This window comes from Pteropus vampyrus, unplaced genomic scaffold (genome assembly GCF_000151845.1).
Source record: "Pteropus vampyrus isolate Shadow unplaced genomic scaffold, Pvam_2.0 Scaffold3, whole genome shotgun sequence".
Classification (NCBI taxonomy): domain Eukaryota; kingdom Metazoa; phylum Chordata; class Mammalia; order Chiroptera; family Pteropodidae; genus Pteropus; species Pteropus vampyrus.
Genome location: NW_011888784.1, coordinates 6,562,473 through 6,583,097, shown reverse-complemented (window position 1 = coordinate 6,583,097; position 20,625 = coordinate 6,562,473). Strand labels below are relative to the sequence as shown.

At 43.9% G+C, this 20,625-nt stretch overlaps 1 protein-coding gene and 2 pseudogenes across 1 annotated transcript in view; 2 read left to right on the top strand and 1 right to left on the bottom strand.

Annotated features, from left to right (window-relative positions):
* Window positions 1-552, top strand: part of LOC111741298 (urea transporter 2-like) — a 26,764-nt gene extending 26,212 nt beyond the window's left edge. The window contains exon 8 of the mRNA XM_023532069.1: window positions 370-552. Within this exon, the coding sequence (XP_023387837.1) occupies window positions 370-552 (183 nt within the window). The remainder of the gene's footprint in view (window positions 1-369) is intronic.
* Window positions 553-10,454: 9,902 nt separating this feature from the next.
* Window positions 10,455-10,573, top strand: LOC111741914 (annotated as a pseudogene).
* Window positions 10,574-17,766: 7,193 nt separating this feature from the next.
* Window positions 17,767-18,635, bottom strand: LOC105293552 (annotated as a pseudogene).
* Window positions 18,636-20,625: the final 1,990 nt, after the last annotated feature.

Below are 20,625 nucleotides of genomic sequence, written 5' to 3'. Positions count from 1 at the left end.
GTGTGTGTGTTTGAGAAAGAGAGAGAGAGGCAGAGAGAGACAGAGACAGACAGAGACAGAGAGAGAAAGAGAGAGAGAGAGATGCAACCAGCAGTGGAGAACATCGATGGACATATAGAGTACTTGTGTTTGGATGGATGTGGGAGTTCATCCATTGCTAGGCCAATTTTCAGAACCATCATTAAAAGACTCTAATTGTGTCCAAAGATGACAGCACTTCAAATCTCTAGACCAACTGCTCTGACATTGAGTCTAGACATCAATGCCATCACTAGAGAAGGATTCCCATCCTCAACCCCTGCCACATCCTTCTCCCCAGGATCCCCAAAGCCTAGGAACACTTTCAGCCCCCAACGCTTTTGCTTCCAGGTTGGTGTGCCACCAGGCACCTGGGCCTTCTGCCTCTCCACCCTCACCTTCCTGCTCCTGACAACCAACAGCCCCGCCATCTACAAGCTCCCACTCAGCAAAGTCACCTACCCAGAGGCCAACCGCATCTATTACCTGACAGTAAAAAGCGGTGAAGAAGAGAAGTCTCCCAGCGGTGACTAGCCAAGGTCCAGGCAGAAATGCTCTCTGCCTGGACTTTGTGTCTGTTTCCTGTGGTCTCAGTTCTGGGTCAGTCGGCTGCAGCACTCACCTTCTTTGCCTCTCCTTGCATCTGCCTGGAATCAAACACATCCGTAACTCTCCTGATGCTGGTTTTCTCTCTTTGCCCAAATTGCCAGAACTATTCACCATGTGGCATTAGAGGAAGTTGGTAATGAGCTTGCTGGAGCTAGAAGTAAGGCCTGTGTTTGAAATGTCATTGACTTAAAACAAAAACATGATTTGTATTTAGTCTTTTAGGAAGGTGATTAAGATAATCTTTTTGGCATGTTTAACTAAATAATAGATGCTGTAAAACTCAACTTGCTGAGTGGTTCCTAGGCAGACATGGAATGGGTGAAAATTCAGGGCACACGTGCAAAGAATTGAAGGCACCATAGTGCACAGAGCTAATGGCTGTTGAGTACATATAACTTTATATAAAAGAGAATTTCACACTGGTAAATTTTAAAGTCAAAACAAGGACAACTAGGGGATTGAAGGTATCTAAACAGGGAGTCTGAAGCATTCAGTTGTCAGAGTAAAGGGCAAGATGATACTCCATAGCAAGAAAGAATTCATCAATTAGAACCGTGTATGTCTTCTATTATGAGGGATAAGCATCTCTCAGTGTAGCCCAAACCAGCAACTTCAAGCAGAAATTTGATTTGAGGAAAGTACGTGAGCTTGGTGTGTAAAAAGCTGGGGAAATTTAGTTTATTTTTCTATTTGTTTGTGGGTGTCGGAGGCTCCACGAGGTCTATGATACCTAAATGGTTAGCCTTGACTATAGAAGGACAAACAATTATCCATGAATTTTATAATTTGGCTTCCCAGCTAAGATAGTCATTAGCTTGCATTCAGTCTTTAGTTATATACAGAATAGGAGTTAACAAACTTTTTCTGGAAAGGGTCAAATAGTAAATATTTTCAGCTCCGGATGCCGTACAGACTTTTTTACAAATACTCAACTCTGTCACTGTAGCCAAAAACAGTTTTAGACAGTATGTAAATGAAAGAATTTGGTTGTGTTCCAATAAGACTTTATTAAACGGGCAGCAAGCTAGATTTGGCCCACAAGCAGCAGATTGCCAGCACCTGATGTAGATGATCAACATTATAATCAGGAGCTGATGGACATTGGGCAGGCCCTGAGGGCCACCACCAGGTTCTTTACAACAGACAGAGCCACAAAGGCATTAAAAGGCTGCGTGAGAGTACAAAGATTCTTAGGAAGTGGAAGGAACTCAAAATGAGATTAATATGACCAGAATCAGGAAGGTCCGACCTGAAGCTCTAAGAATTGACAGACCCAGCGATGTGTACTAGGCGATGCATTTGTAAACTGTCCCTCCTTCCAAATAAACGTCTGGGAACTGCTCCTGAGGCTCAGCGTCCTCAGCCCTCTCACTGTTTTTCCCTCGGCCAGCGGGCGCACCACCATGGGAGGAAGAAAAAACCATGACACTTTAGTGCAGGAGTTTCCAGCAGGAAGAGCAGAGGGGATCATAGAGTCTCAGGATTGGAAGGGAGTGTAAAGGCCAGCTGGTCCCCCATCCTACGATGCATGAATGCCCCTATGAGGAGGACAGGGGCTTCGCTTCTTATATTAAACTACCCAAATTGGAGGGGAAACCCCCAAGGTATTCTGACAAGAGATGATAAAACCAGAGATGACCCCGCAAATTGCCCTAGGAAATCCCCTCGCCTTTCATTAAGCCCCTGAGAGGCTCCGCCCGAGAATTGGTTCTGATGGAACTGTCTTTTATTGGACTTGCAGGGGAGGAAAACTAGTTAGATATGAACATTTCTTTCAGTTCGCATGGATAACATTATTTCCTCCCCTCCCTCTCTTCCCATTCTGCTTCATAGTTTGTCATTTACAAGGTACCACTTTGGTCACAGGGATCTGGGTTTCGGGGTTTATTTTCCCTGAAGTTCCCACTTTACCCCCCACCCCCTGCCCCAGGAATTAAAAGTTAACTGTATTGTATCCATTTGAAGACAAATGGATACAAGCTAAGGCAGTCAGAAAAAGGAAAAAAAAAAATATGCTCTGCAATTCTGGAAAAACCACAAGGTCCCAGAAATTCTATAATATACTGTGATCAAAATGGCCAGATATTTATGCAGAAATAGAAAAACAAATTATCTACTAATTTGATATAAGAAGGAAATAGCTGGATAAAGTATTGTTAATCGCTCAATTCGTTTGCCGAAATAAATCATACAGGAGTGATAAAATGTTTTAAAAACATCTTTTTGGAGCTAAGATGCAGAAAATTGATGTTATTTCCCAAATGTGGTTAAACAAGCTCCTCCTGGAGGCAGAACAAATCTCATTAAGCCAGACTCATGGGCAGATGCTATGTCTCTCTCATGGGCATGGATAAGGGTGGGGCAGAAGTAAAAATCCCCACTCTTCTAAGAAAAGTCTGCCCAGTGCAGGTCACACCATCCACAGGCTATGGACAGATGCCCAGATGTCCTCTGAAGTAGCCCAATTAGTCTTATGGGACTGAGGCGCTCCCTGAACTGATTTTGTTCTGCACTTGCCCATCTCACAGACTCTCTAACTTACAGATCCTCACTATTGGCATGAGGTTGCACAGGAGCAGGCCACCGGGAGGGAAGGGGAGGGGTTTGGGGTCCATGTCCCAGCTGTTTTGCACTATCACCCCAAACTACCAGCAGTAGCTCTTGGTTATATAAATGATAGTTGAGCACAAATATTTATTGCCGAAAATTAATAAGCAGTCATTAAAGAGAGTAGGGATGTAAGTATGGGGTCGGGGAAAAGGGAGCTTTAGAGGAGACATTGTCGTAACTTTTTCTATCGCACACACCTCTCTCATTGTCCCCAGACCTCATCTTTGGTCTCACCATTTCCTCTCCCATTTTCATCTTTGCTCCTACACTGAAGAGTCCTGTGTTGTCCTGCTGCACCTTGAATCACCTTTCCAATCTCTTCTGTGTTAATTGACAGAGGCAAGTTTTCTACTTCTTGATCAAAATTGAGAGTTCGTTTGCTAGAAAATAATCCATTTTTTTTAGTTTTAAAATTTCGTTGCCATAGAATTATGAGTTACATTCTCACAATAATTTCAGTCTCTCCTGTACCTGTGGCTTCGTCTCCTTTGTAATTTCTAATGTTAGATAATTTTGCTGTCTCTTCCTCGATCAAGTTTGTGAGAATTTCATCCATTTTATTGACTTTGTCAAAGCGGAAGTTTGAAATTTGACTTTTCTGTTTGTTTTCAGTTTGTTTTCTATTTTATTGATTTATTATTTCTGTTTTCTCATGATTTATTTAAATGTTTTTCTTTTCTTAATGTTTTTAAATTGATGTAAAGGATTTTTTATTTTAGATCTTGCTCTTTTAACAACAAAAGCATTTAATGCTATTACTTTTCTCCTGAGTACAGCTTTAGCTATGTGCTGTAGGTTTTAGAATAAAGTATTCTACTTTCGTCAGTTTTTAACTAGTTTGTAATTGTGGTCTTGATATCTCTTTGACCTAGGATTTTTTGAGAATGTGTTTCTTAATTTCCAGCAGTTAGGATCTTTTGATATTTTTAAACTTATTGGATCATAAACAGAGAATACGGCCTGCAAAATCTCTATTTTAAAATTTTATGAATTTTTCTTTGTAACCAAGTACTTGATTGCATTTGGACACATAAAATGCAAATTTTTTTTTATTTGAAAGAAATACATATTAAATTGATTGATTAATTGCATCATTCGTTTCTTCTATGTGCTTGTTTATTTTTTGTCTATGAGATCTTAAATCTGAAAAGGGTTTATTAAAATTCAACTATAATTGTATGGTTTTATTAAACTCTTTGCATTTCTGAAACATTCATCTCATATATTTAAAGCTACATTTTTGATGTCTATTGACTATCATCAATTCTTCATAAAATTGATTCTTCACAAACTACCCATTTGTATCCTTGTTAGTGCTTTTAACTTCGTTCCAACATAACTGATGTTCATGTTGCCACACCTCCTTTTTTTCCTGATATTTTCTTATCCTTTTGTGTTAACGTTTATCATTTTCTTTTAACTTTATCCTTTCCATTTAACTGTATTTCTTAAAATAGCAGAGGTAATGTTTTATATTTAACCTAATCTTAGTGTTTCCATAATGTAATAGGATGATACAGCCTCTTCGTACTTAGTGTAATAGTCAATACACTTGTTCTATTTCTTCCACTTTATTTTTTACTATTTTTCGTTACTGCTTTTGCTTTTTCATTTTGCACTTTTGACCATGTTACTATCTTTTTCCTCTTTTCCCTTTATTTTGAAGTTCTGCTGTTCTTTTCCATTCCACTTAGTGGTTACCAAAAGCATATTTTTCTATTATTATATAAAAACAAGATGCCAAATAATTTACTCTGGCGAGATGTCCCGTTTCTCCAATGCTCCTTCGTCACTCTGAGGAATAAAAACCTTTATATTACTTTTAGTATTCTCCTGCCCAGGGTCCCTGTTTTTACTTCTCCTGTATCTCCTACCCCTAGATTTTGCTAATATCATTTGTCAATTTAAAATTTTTCCCTGCAGTATCTCTCTCTCTTTTTTTTCATGAATCCTTACTTAGCTCCTATAGCACACATTCCCAGCAATCCCATCATTGTCTATTTGGAGTTTACTATTCATATTGGACATGTTACCTTTTATTGGTTTCCTCTATTCTTCACGTTTCCCTGTTTTGTTCTTTGTTCTGATTCATTAATTACCTGTTTAGGACTCTTTCTTGAGTATTTCTTCATTCTTCAAATAATATGTGAGCAAATACAGGTGACGTGCTCTTTGACGATTTGCTCGTCCACAATTTCTTTTTCTCGGTGGACGAATGACATTTGGGCTAGGGGAGGGGTCCCCAGGCTGCAGCCTGTCCCCTCAGTGTCTGTAGGTACGGTGCCTTCATTTTCTGGCTTTCGGATGTTACAAGTGGGAAATCTGATGTTAATCTCACTTTTCACCTTTGTTAACAACCTGTTCTTTTTTTCCTAGAAGCTTGTACAATTTTCTCCTTATCTTTGGAGTTCAGGGATTTTATAAGTGTATGTCTTTCCTCATCAGTACTGCCACTCAGTCTACAAACTCAAGTCTTTCTTCAGCTCAGCAACTTCTAACATTTGTTTATTTCTTTTTCTCTCTCTCTTCCTTTTTCTATCTCTGGAATGTCTGTTAGTCATATGTCAGTTCTCCTTAATCTCTGCTTTATCTTTTTACCGTTCATATTTTTTCTCTGCTTTGAGATATTTCTTCCATTTGATCTTCCAGACCACTGATTCAGATCGCAACAGTATCCTTTCTTTCCTTCAATTCAACAAATAAGTTGGATTTTTTAGTTCAAAATCATGTTTTTCATTTCAGAATATCTTTGGGATGGGGGCCAAAATTGAATCCCCGTGTATGTTTATATTGTTCTTTTATTATTGCCTACCTCCTCTTACTCCAGAAATCAGATACAGCTTCTGGTAACTCATGGCCCCAAACTTCTGCCTATGCCCCTTATTCCATGACTGATGGGCCCCTGTATTGGTTGCTCAGGGACACTTGCCAACTTTTATGAACTGAGACTTTAAAAACTCTGCCTTCTGGCCTGACCTCAGTCACTCATTCACCCAGAAGACATTGTATGAGGAACATATATTAATATGTTACTCAGGCCCCTGTTTGACAACAAACCGAGAAAGAATCAGACCAGTTCCTGCCTTCAAGGAATTCATTTTATGAGAATTTGCCTGGCCAGCTGAGTAGTCTCACCTGAGGTGAAGATGAAGCTCATACCACAGAGTGCCTGAGGCACATAAGTTCACAGCATCCATTTCATTATTTTGTGTGAATTATCTAGTTGGGTTGGTCTTCTGTTCAGGAAAAATAGCAAACATGATTTTAAGTGTCCCAGGAAATTTCTGTGCCTCTTCTCTTCTATCTTGCCATTACCTACTGCCCAAATGTTCCCGGCCATCCCTTTGGTTTAAGGTTTTGAACCTGTTAAAATATAAACATTCCTGGGAGGTAATACAGTAAGCATGATTAGTCATTTGCATCTTAGGTTGAAGGAATCATTTCTGAGAATAGGTTGAATAAAAAAGAAGGAAAGAATACAAAGAAAAAAGTGGGTAGCACATTTTAAGAGAGTCTTTGGCAAGGGAGAGCATGCTGAGATGAGGCCAAGCAGAGTGAATGAGGTCTGGAGCCCCCTTGTCTCATCAGGAATGATAATGAAGGTGCTGTATTTGGCTTCAAGGAAAGAAGAAATGGCTGGGGCAATGACTCTGCAGTATGAGGTAACACAAATGGAAGAAGTCAATTTACTCATTACTTCAGAGCATAGAACAAAGACCACTACAAGGGAATGATAAGCAGACAGACTTCGAATCAGTGAAGAGGGGTACTTTTTAACAATGAAAGATGCCTAATAAATGGCTGTCCTGTGAAACCCTGAGTTTCCTGCTTTGGTAGTGCAGAAACAGGAACTGGAGGCCTGTTGGGGATGCTTGCTGTGGGTGGGGGTAGACCAGATGACCACTGTAAACTTTCTCTTCCAACTTCAATGATTTCTATGATTCTATGTCCTGAGTTCCTACAGAGGAATGAAGAGGAGGCATCACTGAGGTGGGAAAAAGTTACGAACATAAAAATCAAATGTACCAAAAATATACCATTGCTGCCTTTATAGCCTTTCTTGGAGCTTAACCAGTTAGCCGTTTGGTCAGTCTGTCAACATACTCAACATGGTTGCTTATGTGGATGCAAGCTGAGGGACCACCATTGCTCAAATGTGCCTTGTCCTTGGTCTTCTACCCCTTATCACTCCCCCCACAAGGGATTCTTATTCTGGTCAACCCTCTAAGATCTGCCCATTGAAAAACTTGATCTTCCTGGCCTGTATCTGTGGTTACAGCAAACCCAAGTGCTTCAATTTGTTTGTGCTTCCTGTATGAGTCTTTGTTTTCTTGGGTCATGAAGGTTGCAAGGGCCTGGGGACAGCTATAATCTAAAGTCACGTAGGAGTTGGTAGTTTCAGTGTGGCTATAATTTCTACTCAATAAACCTCGGTCTCACTTGGCAAATTTAAAGACCTTCACTTTTTATGTGAAATTTTTGACTTGCCCAGCTTTTTTTCCCTCTTGCTATTCATAGAAGATAGACAGATCCATAGGGAATCCTTCTGTCTCTAATGGAACTAAACTTCTAAGGTCCCAAGGAGGGAGGTGAGAAGATTGCCAGAAAAGTCTTCTTAAACTCTGTGACTTGATGACTAGGAGCCCCCAGGCCCCTCCTACAACTGCATAGGCTGCTGGAACAGAATCGAGTAAAGGAAGTAGTTCTCTGGAGAATTTTTAGCTCGACTTGCATTTATTGCTCATGAACTCTGACCTTTTCCTCTGGAGGAATCTGACTTTTCCAAGTTTCATGTCTGGCAGTCAATGCAACCTCTCCCTGCTATAAGTTTGAAATGTAGAGGTGAAGGGAGCCATGAGCATTATGAAGAAAACTTAATTCTGAAGTGAATTCTGATTGACTGAGCCTTCATGATAATAACCTGTAGGTATAGACAGACCTCTTGGGAGCTGTTGGTATCTGAGCTGCAGTCTTTAATAGGATCTGTCTGAGATAAGATTACATCTTGCCCTTCTGCTTTCCAGGAGGACACTTGATTGCCCCACCCTACATCTAGTGTGTGTGACTGATACTCAGTACACTTTTAACTAAGCACCGTGGTTCCATTTGGCTCATGGAACAGCATATAAACTTCCTGGATGGCTCTTCAGGTGTAATCGTTTTCTGTCTTTTCAAATTGGTTACATGTCATGCATGGGTAGCATCCCTGTTACTTCTGGCATAGATGCTTAGGGGGCTGGAGTGAAGGAACCACAAGAAGTTCAGGAGCCCTCAGGAAAGGCCAGAGCAAGAGGGCAAGAAATGAGCATCCAAGGCTGAGCCAAGAGATGAGCCAGTTGGGGGACCAGGAGAAGTGTCATCAGCAGACAATCATGGGCCCTGAACTTGCAACACCAAGGGAGGCTCCCCCGTGCCGGGAACTGTCTGCAGTCAGTTGCCCAACTGTCCCTGGAGTTTGGAACCTGCCAAATTCCTCTCCCCCTCACTCCCCACCCCTTGCTTTTATTTGCTTTCCTTCTTCTGATGGCCCTCCGTGATAAAGACCCCTCTATGGCAGTTCCAAAACACCTGGCACAGTGGTGAGGGGGGCTTTGACGTCAGTGGGGAATTTGTCTGCTCAGGTGTAGCTAATTTCCTCAGTGTGAGGTTCTGTTTCTGAACCTAAGTAGGCCACCTCACACCCTGTCACAGAGTGGAGGGGGAGGGAGAAGGGGAGAAGGGTACACAAGCTCCAGGGGGTAGGGAGGGTGATGCTTGACGCATTATATCATAAAACCAAACAAAACATGTTTGGATTGGTCCCCCTCCCCAAACTCCGGCACACCAGACCCCAGGGCCTCATGGGACTTGGGAGGGCTGGCTTCCCTAATATATAGAGCTCAGAGTTCTTTCTGGAGCTGTGGGTTAGGTCATGCCCTTCTTGCTCTGAGAGGGTCCCATGGTGAGTCCCCAGGACTCCAGTCAGTAGAAGTCAGAAAGAAGAAAGGTCTGAAAATTTCCACAGAACCAGAAAGACAGTATCTAGTATTGGGCCATACAGAAATTTCCTTTGAGATGCTAATAGCAACACTGTTCCCCAGCTTGTGCCCTGCCTGTGTGGGGAATTAAGTGAGTTTATTGAGGTTGGAAGGCAAATTGGCCCCCTGTGGAGACAACACTTAGATGATTGCTTTAAAGGCAAATACTGAAGCCAGAATTCTAAAGAGAAGAGTAACTGGATGGTAATGCCTGGAGGACAGGGAAGCTACTGCTAGACAGTCCCCAGTTCTGCCCCTTTAAAGGAAACCTGCCTGATCAAACCAGGTCAGGGATCCATGGTAGCTGGAGCCCGCATTCCCTGGGGAGTTTAGGAAGCAATCTTTTGTCAGGAAGGCCAGAGAACGTTGGCAAGCTGCAGAAAGAGCATTTGTCTGTCCTCTCCCTCCTCCTCCATGGTATCCTTCCTCAACTGGAAGACATGCACCAGGCATAGAGTTAGGAAATACAAAGGGAATTTATAGAAAGTTAGCAAGAGGATGGGCTGGAGGGCTCCAGAAAGCAAAGGATTTTGGGTTTAGGGAGAAGTCCAACGCCTGCAGCTGAGGACCGGAGACGCCGTCCAATCAGAAGCTTCTTCCTAAATTCTGGTGTTCTAGATTCCTCCAGCCCAGTGCAAGACATCAAAAGGAGCCCAGGTAAGAGGTCTTGGGGGGAGAGAAAGGGACCAGGTAGACCCCCTAGTCAACAGGACGATCTGACTTTTCAAAGAAAGAGAAAAAAGAAAGGATGATTTTTTTCTGTTCCTTTCTTCTGTTGAGCTGCAGTGTCTGGGGAAGGCCCAGTCCTGGGACAGGGAACCTTACGAAGCACTCCAAAGAGAGTTTAGATTCAGGAAGCTTCAAACTTGAAGAGCTCTTTTTTTATAGTTCAAACAACACACTTTATAAATGAGGAAGCCATGGCTTGTCCAGAGACCTGCCCAGGTGATAAAAGAGCCTGAACAAATGTCCAGGTGTTCTAACTCACAACCCTGAGCTCTTCTTGCCTATTTGGCGATGGAAACAGGCTAATCCATCAGCCCTCAAATCCCCTTACCACCATACCTGCCCACTAGATGAGCTTTCATATTATTTGTCATCCTTTCCACAATTCTGTAATCCATAGCTCTGCCATTAGCACAGCACCATGTGGAGTTGAACTGTGGGATGCTAATAAGGTGGGTTTGAAAACCTTCTCTCGTCTACGGCCATGCTATCCTAAACAAGCCCGATCCCGTCTGATCTCGGAAGCTAAGCACAGTAGGGCCTGCTTAGTACTTGGATGGGAGACCACCTAGGAAGACCAGGTGCTGTAGGCATAAAAAAATAATAATGATAATAATAAGAGATTGTAAGCTGACAAGGTCCTTGCAATCTGTGAGGTCAACAAGGGTTGCCTCACCTAAAAAATAAAAAATAAAAAAAATTTAAAAAAAAGAAAAGAAAACCTTCTCCCAGGAGTCATTACCTCCTTCTGCTTCCGGATTGATGGCACCTGGTCCAGGTTTCTTAGCCCCTCTCCTCGGGTCTGGACCCCTTCTGTAGACATGCCTATAGGACTAGACCATCTCAGTATCCACGGACATCTTAACTCCCCAGCGAAACAACCTAACTCCTTGGTGCCGCTCTCTTACACAGACATCTTAGATTACTGTAGACATATTCTGTGTGTCTACAGACAGTGGGTGTTTCAGTGGATGTTTCTGGAAGACTGATAACAGTGCCATAAGGATCGATATTCCAGGATATTGAAGTTATCTGATCAAAGAATGGACAGGCTTATAAAGTATGTGACCTCTTCCAAAACTGTCAACAAAGGGTATGAGCTTTCATAAACTTGCTGAGGGAAGATTGTCCTGTAAGGCTTGGAAGTGCCCATGGCCAGGCTTCTGCCTGCTATCAACACCCTGGCATTGATATCCCCCTCCCCTCAACTCATACAGCATCCACACCTTCCTTTAAGGTTAGAGGGAAAAAATAAGTTTACTCCCAAGTGCCAGCTCTGACTGATTGGTATTGATTGTCCGGAGGATTGTGTTAAGAAGGATTCTGAGGCTAAGTTGAAACTTATTGGGAAAGTGCTATAATCAATTAGCTTTGTTTGCCATAGATCATGGGGAGAAGGGGTGGTGAGGAAGAGGATATGGGGAAAGGGAGTATGAAAATATTGCCACGAGAGAAGAAGCTGGTGTGCAATGTTCCAAAACTTTCTTTGGCCTTTCATTGGGTGTCACAAATGTAATGACATACGGGTTGGCTTTTGTTTTGATTTGGTAACTTTTGCTATTCCTTTTGGGATATGAATAATTCATAATTTTTTAAATAAGAATGTCACAAGTTCATTGTGACATTTAGAAAGGCTCCAACTGTAAAATGCCTGCATTGCAAGAGTAAAGAATCAAAACCAGAAAGTCAAAACCTGGCTCCATAACCGAATAGATGTGTGGCCTCGGGCAAGCGGCTCCTCATTAGGCCTCAGTTTCCTTCCGTCAATGTCTAGACTCAAAGGTCACTTGTCAAAGATTGATAATTCCAAGTAGTTTCATTGGATTGGAAAAGATTTACTAACTTGTCTTGTGCATGGTAACTACCAATATAAAACTTCACTGTGGCCTTAATTTCAAAAGAGGCGGTCTAGAGTCTCCTGCAAATGCAATGGAGATTCAAAGAATGGAGTAATTTGTGTGGCCAAATAAGCCACGGGTGGCTTTATGGAGGAAGCTGAACATAAACCGGGCTTTCAAAGGTAGACAGGAGTTAGGCAAGAAGTGGGAGGAACACAGAGGGCCCATGATAAGGCCGAAGTGCCAAGTGGGACGTGTGTTGGGAAGGGACAGGAAGAGCTGGATGATGACGATAGCCATGCTATGGAACATCTGGAAAGCCAGGCAGAAGAATTTGAGCATTATGCCCTTGGAAATAGGACCCATGTAGATTAATGAGTAAGAGATTGACATAATGATATGGTCTTGTGGTTGAAGGATGGAGTGGATTGAAAAGGGGGAGATCAAAATCAGGGAGATTAACAGTGTAGATATGCAATTCTGAGGGTGTGGGCTGGGGTGGGAACAGAGGGAAGAGAGTGCAAAGTCATCCTGGAGGAAGATCAGACGGGTGGCACCCCGGTTACAGATAGCCTGCTCTGACCGTTGCACTCTTCCACCTCGTTTTGAAGTTATCATAAGGTATCTTGAGGTTAAATGAAGTACCAACTCATTTATGCTTACTAATGTCTTTTCCATAGTGAGCCAAAGACACCAAACACAAAGCAAAACAAAACCAAATCTGAATGAGTCCGTTGGCCAAAAAGTAGGCTGTGTGGGGAGAAAGAGAAACGGTTTGACACATTTACTATGAGGATGAGGTCTCACTTATCTCAGGATTACAGTGACTCATACCCCACCTTCTTTAAAAAATGACTAATTTAAGAATTGGGACTTCCAAATAATGTATTGCCAAATGTTCCAGTGGACCTGGCCTCCATCTTTATTCTGTGCATCTCTCTCGCAACTCAACTCCCACGCTAATATATTGGAGTCTTTCTTGAATCCCCAAGGGCAAGAAGGATGGATTCTAGAGTACCTCATTAGGCCATTACATTCAAAAGCTGAGCTGAATTGATAGACCAAAAATAAATTCCTGAAGGAAAGAAGGATTTAAAGAAATAAGTCTGAGACTAGAAGGGAAGAAACAGAATAGACCAGTGTACTGTCTACTCTTGGCTCAGCCAATAGCTGTCTGGAATCCAGTAAGTCACTTCATTTCTCTAGCCCTCAGTTTCTCCATCTGTAAAATAAGAGGTCTGGACTGGATAATCTCAGAAGCCTTTCCAATTCTAACATTCAATACCTCTGATACTTTATAGAATGATCATTGAAAAATGTCAACTAAACACAACTTCACAGAAAAGATATCATCCCATTTACTACACACACACACACACACACACACACACACACACACACACACAGTAGCCCTGGAAATGACAAGTCAGTGCAAAGCTCAACTTCTGCATAGGGAAACATAGGCACAAATTGTAGCCAAAGTGGATATAGAAAAAAAATCAAATCATATACAATGTGTCACTTCAAAAAAAGTCATGCTGGCATAGTAGCTAAGAAATTGCCTTGTGATGTGTGGGTGTCTCCACAAACAGTAGGTTGGAGGACTGTGAGTCCCAGGGAGCTAGGAGGGAAAGACAAATGACTCTTAATGGTAGGTTCCAGATGCTCCATATGTTGCACATTGCAAGTGATATATGGACAGCATCGAACCACCTTCTGGAGACAGTAAAACCTGTTCTAAGCTTGAAAAACTTGTAGAAAGTGTATAGGCATGGACCTGTTTGAGTAAAGATTGATTTTCAGAAAGATTGAGTAGATCATTTTTCCTCTTCTGAAAGATATATGTGGTTTGGGTTTGTTTTATTCCCCTCAAAGAAATTGCAGCAAGTTTCAAAATTGCATTTGACAGGTGGGCTCATATGCAAAATCTTTTTTACCCCTGATGTCTGTCTAAACAGTTGGCATTTCTGTACATTCGAAGTCAGTAGAGGCATGAGTACTCTAAGACACTACTCTCCAGAAAAAGTGCTTCCAAACAAACTATTTGGGCCATAACTGTTCTTTCCTTCTCTGAGTCAACGGGAGGAAAGCATCATTGGACTCTTGCCTATTAAAACATGGGTGGTGGCAATCCTCGAGAGCCAGGACCATGCCCCTGAAATGGTCCTGAACAGCTCCCGGTATGAAGCTACATGCACTTAAAAGTCATGTTAGTGTAGGAGAGGGTGGCAGTTTTTACATCAGGTGGGCTGCTAATGTTTATCCACGGGTTATCAAGGACAGAGCTTCCCAGACCAGGTGCCATAGTGCACGAGTAGCCGGACTGAGAGAGCAGTCCCCTTGGCCTTCTAAGCAGCCAGAGGGGCCTGGTGGGGCCAGAGTCCCTGGGCCCAGGCCCATGGCCATAAACAACAAACGTCCGTTTACTGCACCATGTTACACAAGACTATTTTCTATGTGTGCCGTGATGTTGGGGGCAGGGGAGTTGGAAAGAATCCCAAAAAGTAAGTTATTGTAAACAAAATTTACTCGTGGGCTAGAACTCCCACCTCCAAGCAGTTTAGGGTTTTGTGGCCACGTAGAAAGGACCTGTGTAATATCCCAGTAACCAAAACAAACCACATGGAGCAAGATCTCCGTCTTCAATGGCTAATTTTCTTCTCTCTTGTCAACTGAGTTCTTCCAGCCACTCTTGCAGGATTTCTGGGTTTCTAGTTGGTTGGTCATAGACGGCCAATCATTTTATCATCATCTGTAAATTTGCCTTCTTTGATTCAAGTAACACTGGAAATAATCAGCTCTTACCTTGCAACCTGCAAAACTCTACACAACTCAGCTATTACCTTTGTTAACATATAAAAGATGCTCACCTTTATTTCAATATTTAGCAAGCATTTAACATTAACAATGAGAGTAATCATTTTTAAAAATAGTTCATACCCTGAAATATCCAATGATTGCTCATTATACCATTCAGAAATTAAAATATGTAGCACAATTATCCCTCATTAATTTACTCAGCAAATACTTCTGAGTGCCTGCAGTATATCAGGCTCATGCTAGGTGCTGGGGGTGTCCAGGCAAACTGGTACAATCCTGGCTGTCGAGGACCTCACCATTGTGTGAAGGTGACAGACAAGAGCACACAACTGACACTTGGCAAGGGAAGCGTCTATGCGGGCATGCACGGAGGTAAGGAACCACCCTGCTTGGAGTACAGGGACATGGGCCATCCAAGGGAAGTGGCCTCCCTGAGAAGACACATAACATGTGATCTCTGCAGAATCATTTTCCAGAGCATTTTGCAAGCATTCTCGTCTTCATAACAACATGAGAAAGAAATGGCAGGTGTCCTTTCGAAATACCTGTCGTCATTCTATAGGTGGGGTTTGCAAAGTCAGCCCTGCAGGGTCTGTGTATTTCTTTCTGGGAGGCCTGGCTGCCATGGAGAATACCATCAATGAAATTACATGGCTTGCAAAACGCGATGCAGGAATGAGCGACCTCAGGTTCCCAGCCAGTGTTATTGTTGTTGTCTTTTGCCCCCACCACACCAATGGAACATCTTTTGTCTAGAACATTTGATAGATGTATTCATGATATTCTTGAAGTTGCTTTTATCCATTATGAAAGTTCCAACAATAGGTCCCAAAAGTAGCAGTAAATTGCCTTCATCTTAGCTTTATTAAGTTTTCTCACGACCTCAGGAAATTCATTACTTTATCTCCAATCTTCTTCTTGGCATCTGTTCCCACCTTTCATTCTCAGCCCTTGGCTAGCACCTCTTGAGGGACCTCTGCCTCATTTGGGTGGTCTGCAGCTCAGTGCTCCATTACCACCCACACGAGGTCCAGAACCAACACCATGTCAGTCCATACTTGGCGCCACCTCCCAACTGATCCCAAAGATGGACAAAATATGTTTTCAAAGGAAAGAGATGCTTTTGAATTTTGTCTTTTGTGACTGGGGCATCAACACTAGGAACTCATAGAGCTGGGGCGTGAATGGTGGGCCAGGCCTTCTGCAGCCATCTGTAGAGCAACGGACTGGGACTCAGGAGACCGGAGGGCAATTCCTGGCCACACCATGATTAATGAGCTGTGTGACTTGGGCAAGTTGATTTCTCTGGATATAAGAGGTATGATCTTGAAGCTCCATGCAGTTCTGAGTCTGTGATGCTAAGATCAAAATATTGCTCTGCCCGGAGGTGGCCGGGTAGCCACCACTTGGCATATGAGGGATGAGGAGCAATGGGCTGGCCGAGGTGCCCTTCTAGCCTGGCAGACGTGTATTGGTGCTACGGGAAAATGCCCCATTTTGTCAGGTGATGCGATGATCCCCCCACCATCGGTCCTTGCCCCCTGCATGAACCCTGTCTGCAGAGGTGTCCCAGGATGGGATGATATTCCACGTGTCTCTGGAACTCAGGGCCAAGAGGGCTTCTCCACCTTCGGGAGCCATGGCTCAGTGCTGATCCACAGACAGGATTCCAAGCTCCTTCCCTACCCTGACCCTAGAGGGGAGCGACATGGTCACTGGTTTTGCCTTTCAATCTGGGAGTATGGACAACTCCCCATCCTTGTTCGTACATGTGCAAGTACATGTGGTTGTTGGCCGGGATATATTCTGAGCTTTGCTAAAGTCATCTCTACATAAGCAGTGTGCTCTAGACCAGCGCTTTCAAACTTTGCTGTGCGCACGAGTCAGGCGGGGACTCTTGTTAGAAAAAAAGATTCCAATTTGGTCAGGCTGGGCTGGAGCCTGAGAATCTGGATTTCAAACAAGTCCCCTTTGAGGTCAACGACACTGGGCTACAAACCAGACTCTGGGCAGCAAGGATGCAGAGAAAAGGATTGAGGGCTGACAGTCACATAGCTTGCTGTTGGTTCGCTGTTTCAAAAGTCAGTCAGAGCCTTCATTTCCCATCTTTTGGAGATAACAATGCTTATCCTACCAGTTTCAAGATACTATTAAAAGGGACAAGTGAGTTAATTTAGAAAATGTGCATACGTAATAACGGTGTGAATGTTTTCTGCTATTCCAGGCAACCACTAGATCATCTAACTCTCGTGTGCCCTGGAACCCCTACCAGAAAGTGTTAAAACTGCGTACCTCGGGTCCAGCAAACACTCCAACCCATCGACCCGGGGTGGGCATGCGAGCATGCATTTTAACAAGCCACCAGGGTGATTCGATGCTGTCAGTTCTCAGATCACACTTTGAGAAACCCTGTCCTCAGTGATAAGAGTACTCTGCTCTCCCCATGTGTGGAGATTTAAAATAGTAAGGTACAGCAGAGGGTCTCAGATTCCAGACTCTTACCACCCCGTGGTTTTGTGCTTGTCAAACTTTAATGTGCACAGAAATCACTCAGGGAATCTCGTTGAAATATGGATTCTGATTCCATCAGTCTGGGTAGAACCTGACGTCCTGCATCTCCAATGAGCTCAAGATGATGCTGATGCTGCTGGTCCAGGACCACACTTTGAGTAACAAGAACCTGGGTCAGTAGTTCTCAGCCCAAGTTGCACATTACAACCATCTTTTAAATACTATGAGCATTAAAAACAAACAAACAAACAAACAAACACTTTATTTTTTTTAAATTGGTCTGGGTTAGAGTTCAGGTATTTTTAAAGCACCCAGGTGATTCCGCTGTGCAGCCAGCTTTGAGGGCCCCCCACCCCCACCCCACTCTGCCACATACTTCCAACCACAGATAGAGACAAAGGCTCTGGTTGCAGAACAGGAATGGGCAGTCAGCTTGGGTCCACCATTCAAGCCAGTCCAAGGTCCAGTTAAGTGAGTCTGAGTAGTTCCTTGCAGGAGAAATAAGGCAGATGGTTCATTCATCTCTTGATACTGATAGGTGTCTGCGAAACGGTTTCTGCGGGGAAAGGAAGTAGAACTTTTTTTTTTTTTTGAAGGAGAATTTTTACTACTTTTATGTACAGAAAACTCAACAGTGCACTCTCAGCCCAGTTTGGTGGCCAGTTCTTTAGCCTTTGCCTTTCCCAGCTTGGCAATGCGAGCCACTGATTTTGGGCCCGGGACGCTGCCTCCCCAGTGACGGCGGATCTCGTCACATCTGTCATTGTAATTGGTTCAGACAGCTTCCGTCAGCTTAGCCAGTGCTGCCCAGTCTTCTGCGTTAGCCTGTGTGAAGGTGGCAGTGGTGCAGGTCTTCCTGACCTTCCCCTTGATAATGCAGTAGGGAACCCCCACCTTATGGCACAGGGCAGATGGGAAGACAACCAGCTCAATGCATCCACGTCACGTGCAGTCACTACCAGCTGAGCCTTCTTGTCACCAGAGTGGTGACAGTATCAACCCCTGCTGGAAGGACAGGTGGCCTCTTGGAGGGGACATTGCTTTTGTCGGCAGCTTTTTTCTCAGCCGGAGCCAACAACTTTTGTTTCTTCTCTTGCTTTGTCTCTGGCCTGTACTTGTGGGCCAGCTTAAGCATTTGAGTAGCTGTTTGGCGGTCCAAGGCCTGGGTGAACTGGTTAATCGCAGGAGGCCCTTTCAGGCGCTTATGGAGAATAGCCCTTTGCTGCTGCAGCCGAATGTGACATTTGACAAAGTGAGTGAGACCCCTTTTGGGCTGCATGTCCTCTCCAATGCCAAAATCCTTGGGTCTTTTCTCAAGTAGAGGATTTATCATCTTCTTGGCCTCCTGCTTCTTCACAACAGCAAGGGCTGGGGCCACTTTCTCCCCCTTAGCCTTCTTTCCCTCCGGCGTCTTTGGCAGTAGGAGGAAAGAGGAAGTAGAAGTTTTAACAGGAGGAATGGAGAAGCTGGATGTTTTACACAACATACTGGTGCAGTTACTCCTGCAGCTTCAGACCATACTGCTTTTTCCTTTCCAGCTTCTGCATGTGAGTTTTCCCATACTCTCTGCTTGGCTCTCAAAGGCTGGGGACCAGAGTAGGACACTGACCTGTCTCATTTTGACCCTGGCTAGGCGGTGGTGGGGAGCAGCCAGCCACGACAAGCTCCAAGGCCGATGAGGGCTCAGAGGCTGTGCTTCCTAAGCCCAGGAGCGTGTTCCACATCGAGTGGTCAACCATTCGGAGAAGAAGCAAAGGTGTGAGCTACTTCCCCCTCACTCTTGGGTGCTTGATTTATTCATCTCTAAAATCAGAACAATGGCAATTACCTACTTCACAGGATGATGGGGAGAGCCATGAAGTTCAGGCTCATTCTTGTCATAGCTGACCTCTGACCACAGCCACGGTCCCAGTGTCTAGACTCTCCCTGAGTGGGAGACTGGAGCTGGGACAGGCAGTAGGCTCTGCAGGTCTGGTCAGGAGGTCTCAAACTTGATGCACATTAAAATCACCTACATCTCACCCCAGGAGACTCTAATTCTTCTAGGGAGCAACCTGGGCAGGCTTAAGGACATTTAAAAGCTCTCCATGAGATTCTATTTGCTGCCAAGTCACAAACCACTAGTCTAGAAGGTTAGAGATGAAAAGTCCTCACCCACAGCAGTAATGGAGATGTAAGACCAAGAGAATAGGTAGAGAGGCATGGAAAAGAAGTAGCTCCCAAAGGCCAAGACTGAGGTGTGGAGAGGCTTCCGAGGGCAGCCAAAGCTGAGCAGGTAGGGGAGCCAGAAACTTGGATTTAGAAGCTGAAGACATGTTGTAGCAAACAGGGAGGAGTCGGGGGGGAGGGGGTCTCCCCAACCAGCTGCATGGTTGGAACGGCCTCAGAGGGGCCATCTCATTTCCCCCTCACATCCCCAAAGAGGGGAGTTGACTGGCCCAGAGTCACCCAGCTGGCGAGGGGCACTGCAGGATAAAACTGATTCCCAGGTTAGTGTCCTTTTTACAACATCACGTGCTTCCCAGAAGATGCATTAGTGATGTTCTTGTTCCAATTTATCTGAGCCTCATTGTTTCATACCTAAAGTAGCCAACCCAGAGAGACGGGCCTGGAGTGGATGGGAAAACATCACACGAGGTGGAGAAGGCTTCGAGATAACGAAAGGGCCCCTCTCGCCCAGGAGTTTGTATTTGCCTGGGGCCCTGGGCATGGTGTGAAAGAGAGCATGGCTTGCCTCAAAGGTTAACAGTGTCCCTCCAAACCTTCTCCTATGTGGTTTGGGGCTGGAGTGAGGGAGGGCCTAGCAGAGAGCCTCATGCAAAGGAGCCTGGGAGGTGGAGGTTGGTCGCAGTTGCTGAAGAGCTGGCAGGCAGAGGGGAGCTTCAGACAGAAGCAGCAGGCCCATCAGAAATATCTCACACACGGGCTTCCTCTTTGCTTCCTACTCTTCCTTTCAAAGCTTCCAAAATTAATTTGTTTCTCCTGTATAGTGTAACTTCCCATCCATACTGGTGCTTGCAGTCTCTAGTCCTTCCAAAGTAGGAACACATTTCCTTTGATGCCTATTTTCTTGGGCTTAGGTACCCTCAAGACTCATGAATGCAGACTGGAAATAGTCAACTTGGTCTGAAAACATCAGGCGTTCAGAGCCCAGCCTGCCATTCTCATACTTGACCACTAGAGAGAACCAGAGCACCAAGGCCGAAACTTCCAAGGGCCATAACTTCTTTTACGGAAGTATAAAACCCTTCTGAAATTGGTCATCTTTAAAAATAAATTATCTCGTAATAATGAAAAACATGTTTAGAGCCACTTTACAAGAGTTTTCTAGAATTACAAGAACATGCCAAAATCAATTTTAAATAACGACATGGATATCACTTGTCAATCCAACCAGCATTGCTGTTAAAATACCTAAAATTCCATACTAGCAAAAAAGAGACCTAAACAACTCAAAGTCATACAGTTGGGAAGGT